This window comes from Schistocerca gregaria, unplaced genomic scaffold (genome assembly GCF_023897955.1).
Source record: "Schistocerca gregaria isolate iqSchGreg1 unplaced genomic scaffold, iqSchGreg1.2 ptg000963l, whole genome shotgun sequence".
NCBI classification, from domain to species: domain Eukaryota; kingdom Metazoa; phylum Arthropoda; class Insecta; order Orthoptera; family Acrididae; genus Schistocerca; species Schistocerca gregaria.
The window spans coordinates 168,604-187,932 of NW_026062315.1; the positions used below are offsets into that span (position 1 = coordinate 168,604).

Below are 19,329 nucleotides of genomic sequence, written 5' to 3' on the forward strand. Positions count from 1 at the left end.
CTAACCCTAGAATTGCGCACGATTCGGGTTGAGTCTGTGTCATGAGACGATAAGAGATATTCAGAGTGAATGATACTCGATGTTGGGTGTACCGAACTGGTCTCATCTACTTTAGCTTAACGAGATGCAGTCAAAATGATATATGTCACATAAACGGCGACATGTCTGCACCATTTTTTTGAAGGTTCTTTTCCACACCTACATCTATGATGTTCACTTTACAGTACATTGGGGTGACTGTTTCTTGTTTTGCTGACTATTCTTAGAGGGGCATCTAACCCGATTTTTTGATTCGTGACAATTTTTCTATTTATATAGAGCTATAATTCAAACTGCTTTTTGAACTTTGTTATTTCACGAAATGTTTCTGTTATCTGTTTTTGCAGTGAAAGCCAAATCTGGCGATATCCTGCAGTCGCGCTCATTTGGACGGAGGCATGCGGTATCTACAGTGCAGTTGAGTGTTTTAGAGTCAGTTGGTAGAGGACGTAACGAGACGTAGAAAAAAAGCTAAGTCTAAAATAGAAGCCAAACGTCTGGAGATGTGACAGACGGGTAGAGAATGCATTATGATGCCATGTAGATGGGGTGTCGGCTATATGATTTGTTGTCGTGGTGAATGATGTATGTCATTGATATTACAGGGTCAGGAAAAAGTGTTTTGGATTTATGTTTGTTTGTAGTTTGGTGTTGTTTTTGGATCATAGAATTCTGCGTATTCTGGGTTATCTAGATATCACTGTTCACGTTTCTGGCGCTATTCTTGTCGACCGGAGTGGAGTAAGTTATGTCCGCGGACGAACGTAATTCAATAAACTTTTGCACGTATTGATGGATAATATGATGACTCAGGTTAGAATTCGTTGGTGAATAGATGCTGTTGTATATGCGAGGATTATACGTTGTTGAGACAGGGTGCGGAACATTGTTTTCAGAGAGTGGTGTAGTTGAATTTTGTTTAGGGAAAGCAAGAGCTGAGTTGTATGGAGGAAGAGCTGAATTGAAAGTTATGTGGTTGAAAAGATGTGTGAAAAGGAGTAAGAGAGACTAAACAAATGCGGAACTCTTAAGAAACGAATAGATGTGGATTAGATAGAATAGGAATGGGTGGTGTGGTATAGTGAGAGGTGTGGATAACATATAGATAGTACGATAGAGAATGTGGGTGTGTGAACAGTTACGATTGAGTAAGTGTGCGGATAGTATGACAGCGTGTGCGAGTAGTTGTGATATGATGAAGAAAAGTGTAGACGTAATATAATGAAGGGCGTGTGGGTAATATGATAGAACGTGTGAGTGTATATAATAGATAGGGCGAAGGAGTTGTGTGAATAGTTATGATGTGTTAGAATAGTAGATGTAGATGGTATGTAGATAATATGATACGATGAAAAGTATATGGATAATACGAGGTGGCGGAAAGTGTAGGAGGTGTGATAATATGAACATAAAAGGCAAGTATACATGAATACAAGGTAGGTAGATAATATAATAGCGATGTAGGATACAGAGAGATAATAGAAAAAATTATGTATATATGATTTAGGTTGAAGTGTACAGATAGCTGTGATAGAGCAAAGATAGAGCAAAGAGCAGGCGTGTATAGTATGGGTAGAAGGTTGGAAACCGGGTAGAATAGGGGTGGATAGTGTGATATGGCGAAGATACTAGATGACATATAAATATAGAAAATAGTGTTATGGTACATGAGTATATACAGTGGTGTACATGATGTGTCATCAATAGAATTTCTTATAGTCGTATTTGTTAGTTTTATTATCCAATATCTTACTATATTACATACAATCCAAGTAGATTAGGTATTTCATGCGTAAGCACCATACTATATAATGACGTTATACTGTTATGTGTATATTATTTATATTATAACATAAATATATTGCTAGACTACCCATAGATATATTATACCACTAGTGTTATATATTGTGAGTTAAATGCTGTTTTTGATATATATTATATTATACATTATTTATAGTATTTATTTATATATATATTATACATTATTTATAGTATTTATATATATATTATATATTATTTATAGTATTTATATATATATTATACTATATCATTTATACAAATGTTCTAGATTGTTAGGTAATCACCTGAATTGCTAATGGTACATCCATTTGTTTTTTAACACATTTATATGTATATTGCATTTTATTGATATGAGTACAAATATAGATGTCTTGATAGATACATTAACCCATATAGATTTATTTATATTGTTTGTCACTATGTTGTCTCTATATATCATCTATTTACATCTGTATATTACACACAATGTTTCTTTATACATTGTAGTTTACTGGTACAGTTGGTGTATTTTCATTATTATTATAGTACATATCGCTCTATATAGTTTATTTATGTATGTTATTGTTTATATATCTATACTGATTCATGCGTATATACAATTTTATTATTTATATTTCTCACGATTATATATTTTATATAGTGTCCTATTATATAATGTGTTTTTATAATTTATAATCAATTCGCATATTTATACCTATGTATCTTAGTATAACGATACATATATATATATATATCATTACAGTTCTTCTAGACTTTTTATATTACATGTACTATTATTATACATATTTTAATGATTTATCATCTATACTTATATTTTTGTCGGTATATATTATTTATATACTATATATAATAATTATACATCGAACAAGTTTATCATATTTATCACTGTATATTAATCTAGTTTATATATATTCGTGGTTGTAAATAATATTATATGTATAATATATGAGTATCATATAATATCACTATCTGTATTACATATTTTCATCCATATTATAAATGATAGTAAATTCATATGAATCATTTATATTATCCAATATCCTATATTGATCAATTTACTATCTATTTTTGTATTTCCACACATAACAATATAATAATATAATATATATAATATCAATATCATATCTGTATTTATAGATTAGATCATATTTATATATCTAGTTGTCAATTGTATGTATATTATAGCCAGTTTCTTAATGTGTTCAATGTAATATGCTTCAATAAATGAATTACTATGTAATACTTCAGAACTCAAAATGGGTGACAAATTTAGAGCTAAGATTGTTTTAAATCGACTGTGCAACTATGTGTATATAATATCCAAACTACAACATTATAAAAGACTACATCAACCATCTATTTTCTTGCATATAAGAATTCCTCGTACAGATCTAAACAGATTCTATTCAATCTTTTGATAAAAATTATATTTAATAATATACGATATTGAACCATATACAGAAAAAATATATTCACCATTTTATATAATCTTTCGTGTAATATTTTAATAGGTAACATTACAATATAATAATCTTAGCCTCAACAATAAAATTTCAGGTATATAAAAATTATATTATAACTAACTCTAGTATAGATCAATGTACCGGTTTATTTTTTTCATAAATATCAATAAATTGAATGTATTCCTAATTTTGAATATAACATAATTTAATTCACTTTTATGTTAATACATAAAACACAGTAATAATACAATATAGTATCCTAGAATAAATAAATTTATATGTCTGTCTATGATGATTTTTCTGGTAAATGTATAATAACGAAATGTAAAGGCAAAAAAAATAAATGATTAGATAGATAAACATATGATAAATATGAAAATTTAGATATATATAATATACTGTGATGTTCTATCAAATCTAAATTGTGAAAGACAATAGATATTGATATAAATAAGCTAAAATTTATATACGTAGTTTGAATATTATGAGACGATGCGAATAAGTGATATGGGTTAATGATATAATGTATGAATTTAAATATCAATACAAAATCATCTCTGATAATATGATAGAATTTCAAAACAAAATAAGTAATGGAACAGTAATTTATACCGGCCTGTTAGTATTACATAAATTTACATAATTTAATTAATCTATCATATAGGAAGATGACGTGAATAAAATTATGATAATGATATATTATTATAAATACACACTATTATATATGTTTTATTATACATAAAATAGAATATAACTAATATACAAATAATATAAATAATTTTATTAATTCATCGTCAGTGTTATGCAAAAACTATAAATAATTATTGTAACACAAAATATTAAATGATATATATATAAGCGCATATGTGATACTATTATATAACTGATATATGTATTATATATTAAATATTAAATATACTGGATAAATATAGTGAAATAATTTTTTAATATATATTAATTTTTATATGAACACCGACAATAAATATATACCAATATATACTTAAATATAATAAATATATAAAGTGTCTATAATTGTAATAATACAAAAAGAGATCTATGTAAAATAATAAATAAACTGATAATAAAATACATATATTGTTATATAAGTATAAGTGTTAACAGTCGAATAGATTATATATTATAATATTGCGTGCAGATAAATACATATATAAAAAAATTAGATGAAATACCCGATTATAATAATTTGTAGCAGTAGGTATATATAGAGGTGATAGTAATACATTAATAAATAAATACATATTAATATATTATAAGTTGTTATATTTTATTATGTTTATAATATTGATTTCAAAAAAGAGGTGACTTAAATGAAAATTGAATTATCTTAATCAACCACGGGATATATAGCGAAATTACAGATTTTGTAAGGATCATCGTAATTTTCCATGTCGCGCACAATTTTAAAGTAGCCTTTTATTCCCCAATAAGGCCCCTGTTTAATAAAATTAATATAACAGCAGTTAACTCAAAAAAATTACAAAGCAGACGACATACCCAAGTATTTCTTATTAGCCAGTAGTCTTTACTCCCTTCATCTGGAAGGATATCTGTGCCATAGCCAACAATTGTAACCGAATGTCTAAGGATGGATTTATCTTCATGATATATTGGAGGATCGTATATTCCGCCAGTATATAACTTAAAACTATTAACATCACAAATATTAATACCAGATATGAGCGGTCCATGATTGGCTAATGCATCCACCAAATCAGTTGCATTTTTTGCTACTATAACATATTTTTTAACCTTAACGGGACTATCATAAGTATATTTACAAAATCCATCTACCATTAAATAAGGATAGTTGTATTCAAGTGAAATTCCATGATTTGAGATCCATTCATAGGCTTTATGTCTATATCCACCACCACAGGCAGAGTGATTCATCGGTACGCAATCAATTAATTGTTGTTCCGAAAGAGAATATAAATTTCCTGTCTTGATAGCCCAAGCACTCTCTAAAGCAGAAATAGCGCTAAATGCCCAACAGCTTCCGCAGCTAGAGAGTTAAAATGTCAATAATTATCAAAATACAACTATAATTAAGAGCTTAAATATAACATACAATGCTTGATCTTTTATCGGACCAACCATCCCTTGTTCAATCCAGTTGATGTATCTTGGAAGTATCTTTGAACTTTTTTTATGAATTTCTGTGTTTTTTATCATGTTTCTGATCTCTGAGTTATCTTCAGGTTCATTGTTTGTATATAGCATTCTAAATTCTTCATCACTCATATCTGAAAACTTCGTAATACCTAAAGAATAAGATATATCTGTTCTCTTATTGTGTTCATTGATTATTTGTAGATTTTGTTTAAATATTTCTAGTCGTTGATTATATTCTTCTTTATCTCTATATGATTTTGAATATTTTGATATAAAATTAGAAAACTCATGATGATATATCACATCTTCGTTGTAAGATGCTCTGTTTACTATTCCACTTAGTTCTTTTAGTAAGAAGCTAATATGAGGAGACTCTGATTCCGTTCTGAATTCTGATTCTAATTCACAAATATTTGGCAATGGAGGAATAGTCAATTTATCAGTTTTGAAATTAGAATATGATATTCTAATAGGATAAAAGTATTTTACAATGTGAGGATATCCTGAAGTCGATTGAAGAAGAACTGGACTATTATCACTTGCTCTAGATATGAATATCATATTGTTATTAACCTGATTATATATAACCTTGGAAGTCTGTATTTATATATACCAAATTGTTAATATAGCATCATAATTAGCACGAAAAAAATACAAAAATACAAACATACTGAAGACCAATAATCAAGACCATCTTTTTCCATAATATGAACCCATTTATCTTCCTTATTGGGCAGACAATTAAAGAATTTAGGTTTCTTGTTTCTATGAACACACATCTTCTCGCATAAAAAATAATGTTTCTGTCATTAAATAAAACTTATATATTTTATTTGAGGGTTATAATTTTCGTACATATTTATCGACTTTAGGGTATATAAACAACGAATTACCAACATGCGTATCGTAGTATCTATTTAATCCATCATAAATCGAACAATAATATTCTACTTTATCAGGAGTAGAAGCAATTGTTATATCAACTGGTATTAATACAGACCCGCTGAGTATTTCAAATTCAGCACGGTATGACATCTAATAGCAAATAGTATTATAGTAAACATTTCAAAGTAAAATCTAACCATTAAAAATTCTTACATTGTACGGCCAGACAGGAAAAGATTTCGCATTTGTAAACTCGAGATTACTACTTAAGCATAAGCAAATGAATAACGCTAAAATAGCGGTTAGTATTATAGACATAGTATGTTTGATATTCAAGAACATATTAATAGCTTAAAATTTTAGAAAATATATATAAAGTACAAAAAATTAAGGCAAAAAAATGTTATCGCTTTCGAACGTTCATCAATATACGCACTCTACCTATAAAATGAAAATTGTAAACATAGACCGAAAATAGGCAAAGGTGTTTTTTAGTTATTATACATTGTTAAATGTTCATAAGGTTTTGGTTTTAAGTTTTTCAATGTGATTTATAGATTGATTTTTTTACTTTATGATATAAACTACATGCTAGATTATTACTAAAAAACTGACATCTGTTTTTACAAAAATTCTTTGTTTGTTTAATAATTCTCAATGTCTAAGATCATCTACATCAATAATATACAGACAATAATTAATAATTTTATATAAATAGCAGATTAATCAAATATATTGTAGCTAAGAAGAAAGAAGCAATCATTATTTGGTTACAAAGTATTAGAGTAAGTTGATATGATAAAAAAATGCCGATCTGAATGATGCGATAATTGAACTTCAATAAGAAGTGATAATATCGTTAAACATAAATATTAATATAAAATAGCATCAGACGTTACTATTGAAGGCAGTGATATAATTGAAAATGAAAATGTGTTGTGATAAAAAAGAAGATAGGTTATCCTCTGATATTGACAAATCTAAACCTAGACCGCGAATGATCCTAGATCTTAAATATATAAAAATTGCATATATAAATCATATATGTATATATTATATAAAATCATATAAAAATATATATATATTTACCTACATCCTATTTTTATACCATACCATCTATTAATTTTCTATTGTATTATACTATTCACATGTACATCTTATCATATCATCCTATACACTTCCCTCATTCTATCATTCCACCATCTATACATACACACTCCTTACCGTACTATTCGTGCAATTCTCATTATACCGTATCCAAAATTTTCTTCACCAAATCATAACCACACACATACGCACACTCTATCATATTACCCACGCACTTACTTAGTCATAACTATTCACATAATCACATTCTCTATCATACTAATGTATTATCCAAACATTTCTCATTCTACCATACTATCCACACCTACTCTATCCGATCTGTATCCAACCTTCCATCATCTCTACTCATACTATTCATATTATCCACATATTCTTTACGGTATACCATACCATATAGCTCATTAACAAATATATACTTTGAGTGTGATCTTGAGTTTATTATGTCATAATATATACTTATACAGACATATTCAACTATTTCAAATCACAATCCCACCAATAACGTTATGCATCTCTATAGAAATAGTATTATACATCAATATATTGGCTTATTTTGTGTTGTGTATTATTTATTTTTTATCAAGATGTTATTTTGCACACTTTTTTATATCGATAATTCAGATTAATATATGAGTTTTGATTCAGGACACCTGTTAGTATGTCATAATAAATCAGCTCAGACACATACGGTACTTTAGTGTGTTTTATATATTAAGGTCTAGAATCATTAATAATCGTTTAGGTTTGATAAAATATATACATCCTTTCGTCAATGTATCTATCATAATCTTTTTTATATTTACACACCATCTTACATTTACTCATGCATCTATATAATAATTTCTGTATTCGCATTATTTACAACGCTTTTCTCTATATTCATAAATATCCATATACTCTCTCTCTTCATCGTATCATAACATCGATATTATCATACTATTTTCTACACACATTCTTCTATCTGTTCATACTTACCAACACACTTTTTACTATATAACAATGTCTAGACACACTTCATCATATCATATTACTCGTATAGACTTTGCCATAACTATTCATATATTCCTAATTATGTCATATTATCCACATCTATTTTATCCAATCAACAATCCATTATTACTCATACCAGCCTATCCCGTTATCATACTGTCTTATTCTATTCCGTTATCACATCACCCTGCCCTATCTCTATATTTTATTATTGTATTATTTCACATTCCAATCTCAAACTTCTCATCATATATCCTTTATCCTATTTATTTCAAATTCAATCTATATTTTTTTATATTCATATCCATCTATCCTTTTATCATCTCTATTCACATCCATTTACTCTTCGATTTATTCATACTATTTATACATCTCGCTCTATATTATATTCATACCCTCCTCACCATTTTATACTACCCTACATACTCTCAATCTTTACCATACTGCCCACAATACATTTATAAACCCTATCATAATCATTCACACGCTTCAATCTATATTATGACTATCCACACGTTCCCTATTCACATTATCTGCATATATGTCATTTGTAACATTTTATATTAATTATATTGTTTTTATATTTTTACTAAAACTAATATAACGTAATAATATAATAATCTATGTATTTTATTGATACTTATGTCATCTATGTATTATATATCTCTGAAATTAAATCCATGTTTAAATGCCTAGCTATCATTTATATATATGTGTGTACTATTTTTTTTATTTCATACATCTATGTCTATTATATATTAAAGGGAAGTGTGTTGGACAGCATGATCATGATATTATAATAAAGAAAAGATGAATAGAGAGTGAAAGGTTGTAGGTGGTTAGGAGAGGTTTTAGAATAATTATGCAATAAACAAAGTGGGAAATTAGTGATTTAGAAGAATTTGAGAAGTGTTAAAATACATGGTAGGGAGAGTTCAAAAAGAATTGGAGAGAGGTAAATGAAGAATGAGAGATTGAGGATAGAGAATATGCGTGTATAGAGAGCTATATAGTATGTGAAGATAAATATATAGTTACGTAAAAATAGAATGAAAAACGTGGAGTAAAGGTGATAATAAAGTAAATGAGAAAATAAACAATGTGCATAATCCACAGTAATAATATGTAAGATGTTGTGTGGACAGTAGAAATCAACGAAAGGTAGACGAGATAAATGACGTAGATAATAAATAAATAAATTAATGATAAATGAAAGTACTAATATAATGTGTGATTATTACAGATAGTTGTATAGGTAGATAGGGTTAATATTTACAGACTATTGAAGAGACGCGATAAGAAAGTGCAATTTTATTTGTACATAGAGATGTATAGGAAAAATGTGTAAAACATATTGAACCAACAATAAGTCAAGTCAATAAAGGAACAGAAGGATGAATGAGAAAATAAATAATAAATGAGACAGATGACAGGATATAAGTAACTATTGATAAAGAGAGGAATATATTGTAACAATATAGCATATCGGTAGCGCAAAACAAGATGTGACAAGATCGGAAAGTAGTGAGATATGAACGTATGTGGCAATAAGACTATCTGTGTTGTTTTTGTTTTTAGGTCGATCAATAAACTCTTTTTCGGTCTTTGTCAAGGATTAACACTATCCTTGGCCTGTATCACTATAGTTCTTCACAGGCACAGATGTTTTACAGAAAGTGCATATTATGGCTTGCCTGGTACCAAAAAATGTAAATCAAGCTTTTACTAATACATTAATACAAACATAAAATTCAATAAGGCTGCAAAATAAATAAATTTTTATAAAATTTTTGTTAATGCCGTTCTGTATAATGTTATAAGAGCAAGACGTAATAAATATGGCAAGCTGATGTCGATAAATAATTTAACTAAGATAAGTAAATTAATGATATTATCCGGTACAAGATACCAAATAAATAGTAAAATGAAGAATAATCTGTCTAATAGCAAGACATGAAGGTGGTCAATAATTTGCTGGTAGTAGCGATTGTACTGGTTGGGATTTCGGCAGCATTTTCGGCGGAATGGAATGATGAGCCTTCGAAGAAATTTGTGATAGAGCTAAACAGTCTGTTCACCGATATCAGTCAAGTAATTTCAGAAGATAAGTATTGCGATGACCCAAAAATATCTTGCGATAGGTCTAATCGTATCACTGTTGTTAGATTAACTAATGTTAAACTGTCTAAATTTCCTGAAATTAGCTTAATAAATGATACACTAAATAGTTTAACAGTATCTAAGAGCCTGAAAGGTGAGATTCCAAATGAAATCTACTCACTTACCAAATTGCAATATTTGACTCTATCAGGGAACAATTTCAGTGGTGGTATAAGTGTTAGGATTGGAAATTTTGATAGATTATGGCATCTTGACTTAAGTAACTCAAGTCTATCTGGTTTGATACCTGATAATCTGTACTCGCTAACCCAATTGCAATATCTGAATCTAAGAAACAACAATTTTGATGGTGTTTTAAGTAACGATATTTCGAAGCTGGGTCAATTACGTCATCTTGACGTAAGTAACTCAGGTTTGTCTGGTAACATACCTATTAATATGTACTCAATGGTCGAACTGAAATATCTGGGTCTAGGAAATAATAAATTTGCTAGCTTCATAAGTATAAACATTAAAAATTTGAGAAATTTAAAGAGTCTTGACTTAGCCAACTTAGGTCTATATGGCAATATACCTAGTAGTTTCTACTCACTGACCGAATTAGAATATCTGGATCTGCAGGGGAATGAATTTATCGGCAGTTTAAATGCTGACATCGGAATGCTGACTAGATTATATCATCTTGACTTAAGTAACTCAAGTCTATCTGGTGAGATACCTTATAATCTGTATTCATTGAGCAAGTTGCAATATCTGAACCTAAAAAATAACAAGTTTAATGGTAGTTTAAGTAATGGCATTGGGATACTGTATAATTTATACTATCTTGACTTAAGTAACTTAAGTCTATCTGGTGAGATACCTGGTACTTTGTATTCAATGACCGAACTAAAATATCTGAACTTACAAAATAATAGATTTAATGGTTATTTAAGTATTGATATTAAAAATTTGAATAAATTACATTACCTTGACTTAAGTGGGTTAAGTCTAAGTGGTAGGATACCTGATGAATCTCTGTATTCGTTGTCTCTATTGCGGTATTTGGATCTAGCAAATACTGGTCTTAGTGGTGTTTTAAGGTCTCGAATTGAAAATCTGAATAGACTATACCATCTTGACTTAAGTGGGTTAAATCTGTCTGGTATGATACCTAATAGTTTATGTTTACTGCCCGAATTGGAATATCTGGATCTGAAAGGGAATAGATTTAACGGCAGTTTAAATGCTGACATTGGAATGCTGACTGGATTATATCATCTTGACTTAAGTGAATCAAGTCTATCTGGTGAGATACCTAATACTCTGTATTCATTGACCAGATTGCGATATCTTAATCTAAAAAACAATAATTTTACTGGTCGTTTAAGTGCTAGTATTTGGAATTTGAGTAAATTATATTATCTTGACTTAAGCAACTCAAGTCTATCTGGTTTGATACCTGATGCTCTGTATTCACTGACTAAATTGCAATACCTGAGTCTAAGGAATAACAATTTTAGTGGCAGTCTAAGTAATGACATTGAAAAGCTGAGTGAATTATATCATCTTGACTTAAGTAACTCAAGTCTATCTGGTTCGATACCTGATACTCTGTATTCAATGACCGAACTAAAATACCTGAATCTAGAAAACAACAATTTTATTGGTTATTTGAACGCCAAGATTAGGAAATTGAGTCAACTATACTATCTTGACTTAAGTAACTCAAGTCTATCTGGTTCGATACCTGATGGTCTGTATTCATTGACCAAGTTGCAATATCTGAACCTAAAAAATAACAATTTTGAGGGTAGTTTAACTAATGGCATTGGGATGCTGTATAATTTATACTATCTTGACTTAACTAACTCAAGTCTAGTTGGTGAGATACCTAATACTCTGTATTCATTGGTTAAATTGCAATATCTGAATTTACAAGGAAACAATTTTAATGGTCGTTTAAGTACTGAAATTGCGAATCTGAGTGAACTATATCATCTTGACTTAAGTGGATTAAATCTGTCTGGTTTGATACCTGACAGTCTATATTCACTGACTAAATTGCGATATCTGAATCTAGAAAATAACAAGTTTAATGGTAGTTTAACTAATGGCATTGGGATGCTGTATAATTTATACTATCTTGACTTAAGTAACTCAAGTCTATCTGGTGAGATACCTTATACTCTTTATTCATTGACCAGATTACGATACCTGAATCTACAAGGAAACAATTTTAATGGTCGTTTAAGTACTGAAATTGTGAATCTGAGTGAACTATATCATCTTGACTTAAGCAACTCAAGTCTGTCTGGTGAGATACCTAATACTCTGTATTCACTGACTAAATTGAAATATCTAAATCTGAAAGGAAACCATTTTATTGGTAATCTAAGTACTACCATTAGAACGCTGAGTAGATTGTATTATCTTGACTTAAGCAACTCAAGTCTATCTGGCGAGATACCTAACACTCTGTATTTACTGAAGAAATTAGAACACCTGAATTTAAAAAACAACAGTTTCATTGGCGGTTTAAATACTGACGTTGGAATGATGAGTAGATTGTCTTATCTTGACTTAAGTAACTCAAGTCTATCTGGTTCGATACCTGATGGTCTATATTCATTGACCAAGTTGCAATATCTGAACCTAAAAAATAACAATTTTGATGGTAGTTTAAGTAAAGACGTTGGGAATCTGTGTAACTTGTATCACCTTGAATTAGGTCAGTTGAATTTGTCTGGTGAGATACCTGATACTCTGTATTTACTGAATGAATTGAGATACCTGAATCTACAAGAAAATAATTTTAATGGCAGTTTAAGTAATGAAATTGGAAAACTGAATAAGTTATATCATCTTGACTTAAGTGGATTAAATCTGTCTGGTTCGATACCTGATAGTCTATATTCACTGGTCCAATTGCAATATCTGAACCTGCGAGGGAATAATTTTAATGGTGGTTTAAGTGACAACATTATAAAGCTGAGTAGATTGTATCATCTTGACTTAAGTGACTCAAATATATCTGGTTCGATACCTAATACTCTGTATTCACTAACCCAGTTGCAATATCTGAGATTGGGAGGGAGCAAAATTTCTGGATGTTTAAGTACTAACATTGGAAGGCTGAATAGGTTGTATCATCTTGACTTAAGTAACTTGAATCTATGTGGTGAGATATCTGATAGTCTATATTTAATGACCAGATTGAAATATCTGAACCTACAAGGGAACAATTTTAATGGTGGATTGGGTGTTGAGATTAGGAAGCTGATTCAATTATATTATCTTGACTTAAGTGGGTCAAGTCTGTCTGGTCGGATACCTGATACTCTGTATCTACTGACTAGATTGCAATATCTAAGTCTAAGAGGTAATAATTTTATTGGCTATTTAAATACCAAGGCGATTGGGAGGCTGAGTGAATTATCTTATCTTGATTTAAGTGGGTTAAGTCTATCTGGTGAGATACCTGATGGTTTATATTCATTGGCAAAATTGGAATATCTGAATCTACAAGGAAACAATTTTAATGGTCATTTAAGTACTGAAATTGTGAACCTGAGTAAATTACATTATCTTGACTTAAGTGGGTTAAATTTGTCTGGTTCTATACCTAGTAGTCTCTACTCAATGACCGAATTGCGATATCTGAATCTTATGAACAACAGTATCAATGGTAGTTTGTCATCTAATATTGGTAATCTGGTTAATCTAGTTAATCTAAATTTGTGTTTGAATGAATTGAGTGGTACTATACCAAATGAAATTGGCAATTTAATTAATCTTGAAGTTTTAGAAATGCGAGAGAATCAGTTTGAAGGCGAAATTCCTGATCTAAGTGGTCTGAAAAAATTGATGTATATGAACATCAGCTCAACAAAGCACAGTTTAAATGCGAAATGTGATGATAACATGTTACCTCCGTCTATTAATAAGGAGAATTGTTTGATCAGACCTGTGAGTATATTGTGCGACGGGTTTATACGCTGTCAATACGTCACTAAGACTATAACCAAATCATCAGTTATTTCAATGTCCTATACATCCGGATTGAAGATGACTATTGCGGTGATTCTGCTTACAGCTGAAATAGAAATGGCGTTAAATTAAAATTTGAAATTACGATATGTGTGTAGGCAAGACAGCAGATAAATAACGTAGAATGATAAGAATGAAACGGTAATAATTTGAACTAAAAGATCGATATTTAGTACGAGGGTTATCGTAATCATTATATGATTTAATATATATAAGAGGATAAATAGGGGTGAAAAATGGAATGTGCATAAAAGAGAGGGTATAGAACAGTTGAAATAGTAGAATATAATTTATTGTATGAGATGTTAACTATGTCCAGTCCAAGGTTATTGGTATAGATAGTTTTAGAAGAAACAGAATTGATTTTAAAGTATTTTCATATATGTTCATTGTGTAAGTATTTAAGGTAGGTTGATGTATTAATATATCTTGTAGCTGTGTTGAACTAAGGTTAGCAGTTGTATACAGTAGTGATGTATGATAAGATTTTAGTTGGCATTAATAATATTATTAATATTGTGTGGGCTGGCTTGATTGGTATTTGGTTAGTACAGTTGATTATCTAATGTTGTCTAATATTGTGGAACATTTGTTGAGGGTTGTATCAAAAAAATTTATTTGTAAATTAGAATGTAGAACGTGTGAGTATGGTGTGGGTATTAGATCGAAATGAGCGGGATATAATTTAATTAGATGGAGTAAAAAAAAGTGAGATATAAATACATAAATACTATATATTGATGTTATATATATTTTTATTACTATTTGTTATTATGTGGATTTAATATGATTATAGTAAAGGTAGTTAAGCTGAGTATGAAAGAAACGCGGAAACAGACAAGAATGGGGAATAGAATAGTTTGATATAGAGCGGAATCGAATGTGTGTCATAGATGACATGTGCATAGAACATGTGAAAGAGAGCTATGTTTATATTATGAAAAAAATAAGAATAGGTGCGCATGTGAGTAGTGAAATGATGGATAGATAAAAGCGTGAAATTAGAATATGTATAGAGTGGTATACAGATATTGTGATATTAGTGTGGTGGAAATATAGGAGAGTGAATAATGAAGTTGAAGGGAAATTATAATTAATAGTAAGAGAGGTGAGAAGGAAAATAAGAGAGTGATTATTAATTGAGATATGTAAAAAATGAGGTTGTAAAGGTATAGAATGAAGAGAGATAGTTTGAATGGAGAATGTTGAGAAAAGAAAGGTTGATAGATAGCATAAGGAGTAATAGAAAAGATTATGTATATATGATAAGGATTCAAGTGTGGGATAGTTGAGATAGAGGCTGAGCAGATATAAATAGTATGAATAGGAGATTACGGGTTAGATAGGATAGAAATGAATAGTATGCCATAATAAAGGCATATATAGAGAGTATTGTGAGTTTGTGTATGTATAGAGAAACATGATAGTTTGAATGTGTATAGATAGTATTAAGAGTGTGTAAGGACCCATGGTAGTATGATGTGCGAATATGATATAATAAAGGGCATGTGAATGGTGTGATGTGGGAGTGAATAGGATAATATGGCAGAGATGATGTGTGGGATAGTGTGGTAGAATGAAGAAGAATAGGTTCGATATGACACACGCGAGACAGATGAAGAAGAATAGGTTCGATATGAATATAAAAGTATAAAGAACGATTGATTGAGTTTAAAATAAGAGAAGGTGATAGAATGTATAGAGTATAAAATATAAGTAGTTTTTAAATTGTTATAAAAATTAAGGTCTTAAAGCGTTTAAGAGTCATTGTTTAAGAAGGTGGGTCAAGTAAGTGTGAGAGTGTTGTAGAAACAATTTAGGGTGTAAATAGAAAATTAGAGTATTAGAAATGAAATGCAACAGAGGAAGAGATCTAGAAAGAGAGTTGGAGAATTATGATAAATATAAAGAGTGTTTAACAAGGGAAGAGTGAGAAGAAGCTGTAAATGTATTTTTGAAATAAACAAGAGTGTAGAATCTATGGTAATTGCAATATGAATAGGTTAAATGGAGGTTTGAAATCCAGAGCACAATATAGGAAATAAGGATTAGAATTGGTGATGGAGTATTTTAGAAATGAAAGCGAGCAACAAAGAAATTGGAAGAATTGATGACTTGAGATGTGGTGAAGGCTACTGAGAGTAATAGATCTATAAACATAAGTATTAATGAATTTGTAGAGATGATAAAAGATAAATTTGAAGGGTGCAGGGAACAATAAGAGTTGATAGAATAAGAGGTTGGATGAGAGGTAATTTAGATGAATATCAAGGATGTTTAATTGGTTAAGAGTTATTTATAAGAATCTATAACGTTAGTTAAGATCAGTGGTGTATAAAAATATATGACAGTTATGTGTTAATATAAATTATTTGTTAAAGAGTAAAATGTAGGTTAAAAAAAGAGTGACTTAGACAGAATAGGATAGTGTGATAATAAAATGGGGTAGTGTGAGATAAAATATGATAGAAGAAATATGATAAGAGAATATACAGATATGATATGATAGTAAGGTGTATGCTAAACAATATGTGATTTAATAATATTAGAGACAGAGCTAGAAATTAGAGTGATTTGTAAAAATAAATTTGAAAGATACGTATTGAAGAATAACAGTAAACAAATAAACCAAAAATTAATTGGAATTGAATGGTAACAGAACAAGATAATATTATGGAGAGAAATGTGGTTTGGATTGATATTTGTATAGATTTATTGAATAGGTTTTTGATGAATTTGCTAGAGAGAATTGAATACGATGGTTTGATTTGGCAGCTTGATGATCCTAGGGTGTAGAATAACAGTGAAAAGAGTGTTTTGAGTTGAGGAACAAATTTTTAAGGAAGATGGTAGAAAATAATATTAAAATTAACGAAAGGAAGATTATACTGAACCTGAGAAGGAGATTAAATTTTAGAAAATTTTTGGTTAAGATTACAGATGAAGTGAAAAAAAAAATAACCAAGGTCAGCAAAATGAAAAAAAGACTGACGAGTAGCATTAGTATTGATAGAAACCTACATAATTTGGATAATATAGTTGAGGGAGTCGAGAAAAATTACAATTAAAGTGATAAAGGAAAAAAAGAGAAAAAGAATTTGATAGATGTGATAAAATTCTAAAAAAATTAGCAGATCGAAAATTGGCAGTAAAAGATGATATAAAATGTTGAAGAGTTAAAGTGTATAAGAATGCATTAAAAAGTGGATAGTGAAGAATAATAGAAGGAAAAGATGATGAAAACATGATAATGAGATATGAAGAGTTGTTGAAGGAAAGAGAAAAGTCGTAGTATTGAACAGTAAGAGAAAGTCATACGAATAAATAATATACTGAAAAGGTTAAGAATATCATAGGAGGAAAAATGATTAACGTTATATATTGATAAAAAATGTAATAGGAGTATTAAGGAAGAATATTGAAGTAGAGAGTAGAAGGACAGATACTATATCTTATATTTCGGAGTTAAGGTTAGATATAGAAGAGGTCGAATATGTTAAAAATAAAAACAACACAGTAGGAAACAGATAATAGGAGATATGACAAGATTTTAGTGTTAAAAGGATTTAATAGGTGAAAGGAGAAAGAAAATAAATCAGTTGAGACCTGGAAAAGTGGGAGAAAGGTGGATCAGAAATATTAATAGGAAAGAGAAATATGAAAGTGGACAAGAGTATTTTAGAATTAATCTAGAGGACAGAAAAGTTGTGTGCATTTGAAAAGGATAGAGAAATTAAAAGATATAGAAAGAGATTTTTGAGAATAATAAACGATAAAGAAAATAATTGAAAAAAGAGAAAATATAAATCTGAGTTTAAAAGGAAATAAGCTCAGTTAAAAAAAGTAGAACGGAATATAATAAAGAAGAACAAAAAACTGATAAAAATATAATTGAATAGGTTAAAATGAAAGATATGATAAATTGAAAGAAAAATAACAGGGAGAGAAGAGCTGGATTGTACATTAAACAATAGAAGAGAAGGATAGAATAAAAAGAAATGAAAAAAGAGATAATAAGGGCGATGAAAACAATAGAAAAAAGTATAGAAGAGGTAGAAAAGTAAAAGAGAAAGTAGTGAGAAGTAGTCAAAGAAGAGAATAAAAATATGAAATCCCAGCCAGGGTTATATTTTAACAAAGATTATGTCGAGATAATATATATATAATGGAATAAGGATGATTCTATTATATGAATTACTATGAATATTTTTAGATGATATTGGTAAAAATATGTAAATAGATTAAAATATGATATCATATGTATAATGTGAAGTCAATTATAAAATATGAATAAATATTGTGAATAAAAATTAATATAATAATATTATTGAATTTTAATATTATTAGTATAAAACCTGACATAAGATGTTACATCAACAAAATAACAATAATATATAACGATATAATTAAAACAATACTATTATATAAATAAAATTGTTATAGATGATAGATGATAATATATAATAAAACAATATGATATCAGAAAATAGTTTAACATATCTCTATTTGTATATGTGAACATATAACTGATAATAAACATAAAATCATACTCATATAAGATAATATATTTGTATTGGAAATTAGATGTGTTTATATATAAGGTTAATTTCTTAAATAATAAAATAATATTATGATTGATTATGTTATAGGAGCTGAAACAAATAATCATAGATATAATATATATTTAAATAGAGCAGATCATATTATATGAAACGTCAATCATAAGATGTTTATATAACTAACTAACACTGACTGATCACAG

General features: G+C 28.9%; 1 protein-coding gene across 1 annotated transcript; it reads left to right on the forward strand.

Moving 5' to 3' along the window:
- Nucleotides 1-10,985: 10,985 nt before the first annotated feature.
- LOC126326041 (uncharacterized) lies at nt 10,986-13,194 on the forward strand (the record flags this gene model as incomplete). Its single annotated transcript, XM_049995485.1, has 2 exons — nt 10,986-11,347; nt 13,043-13,194. Coding segments are annotated over exons 1-2 (514 nt in total), but the record flags the coding sequence as incomplete, so codon positions are not given.
- Nucleotides 13,195-19,329: the final 6,135 nt, after the last annotated feature.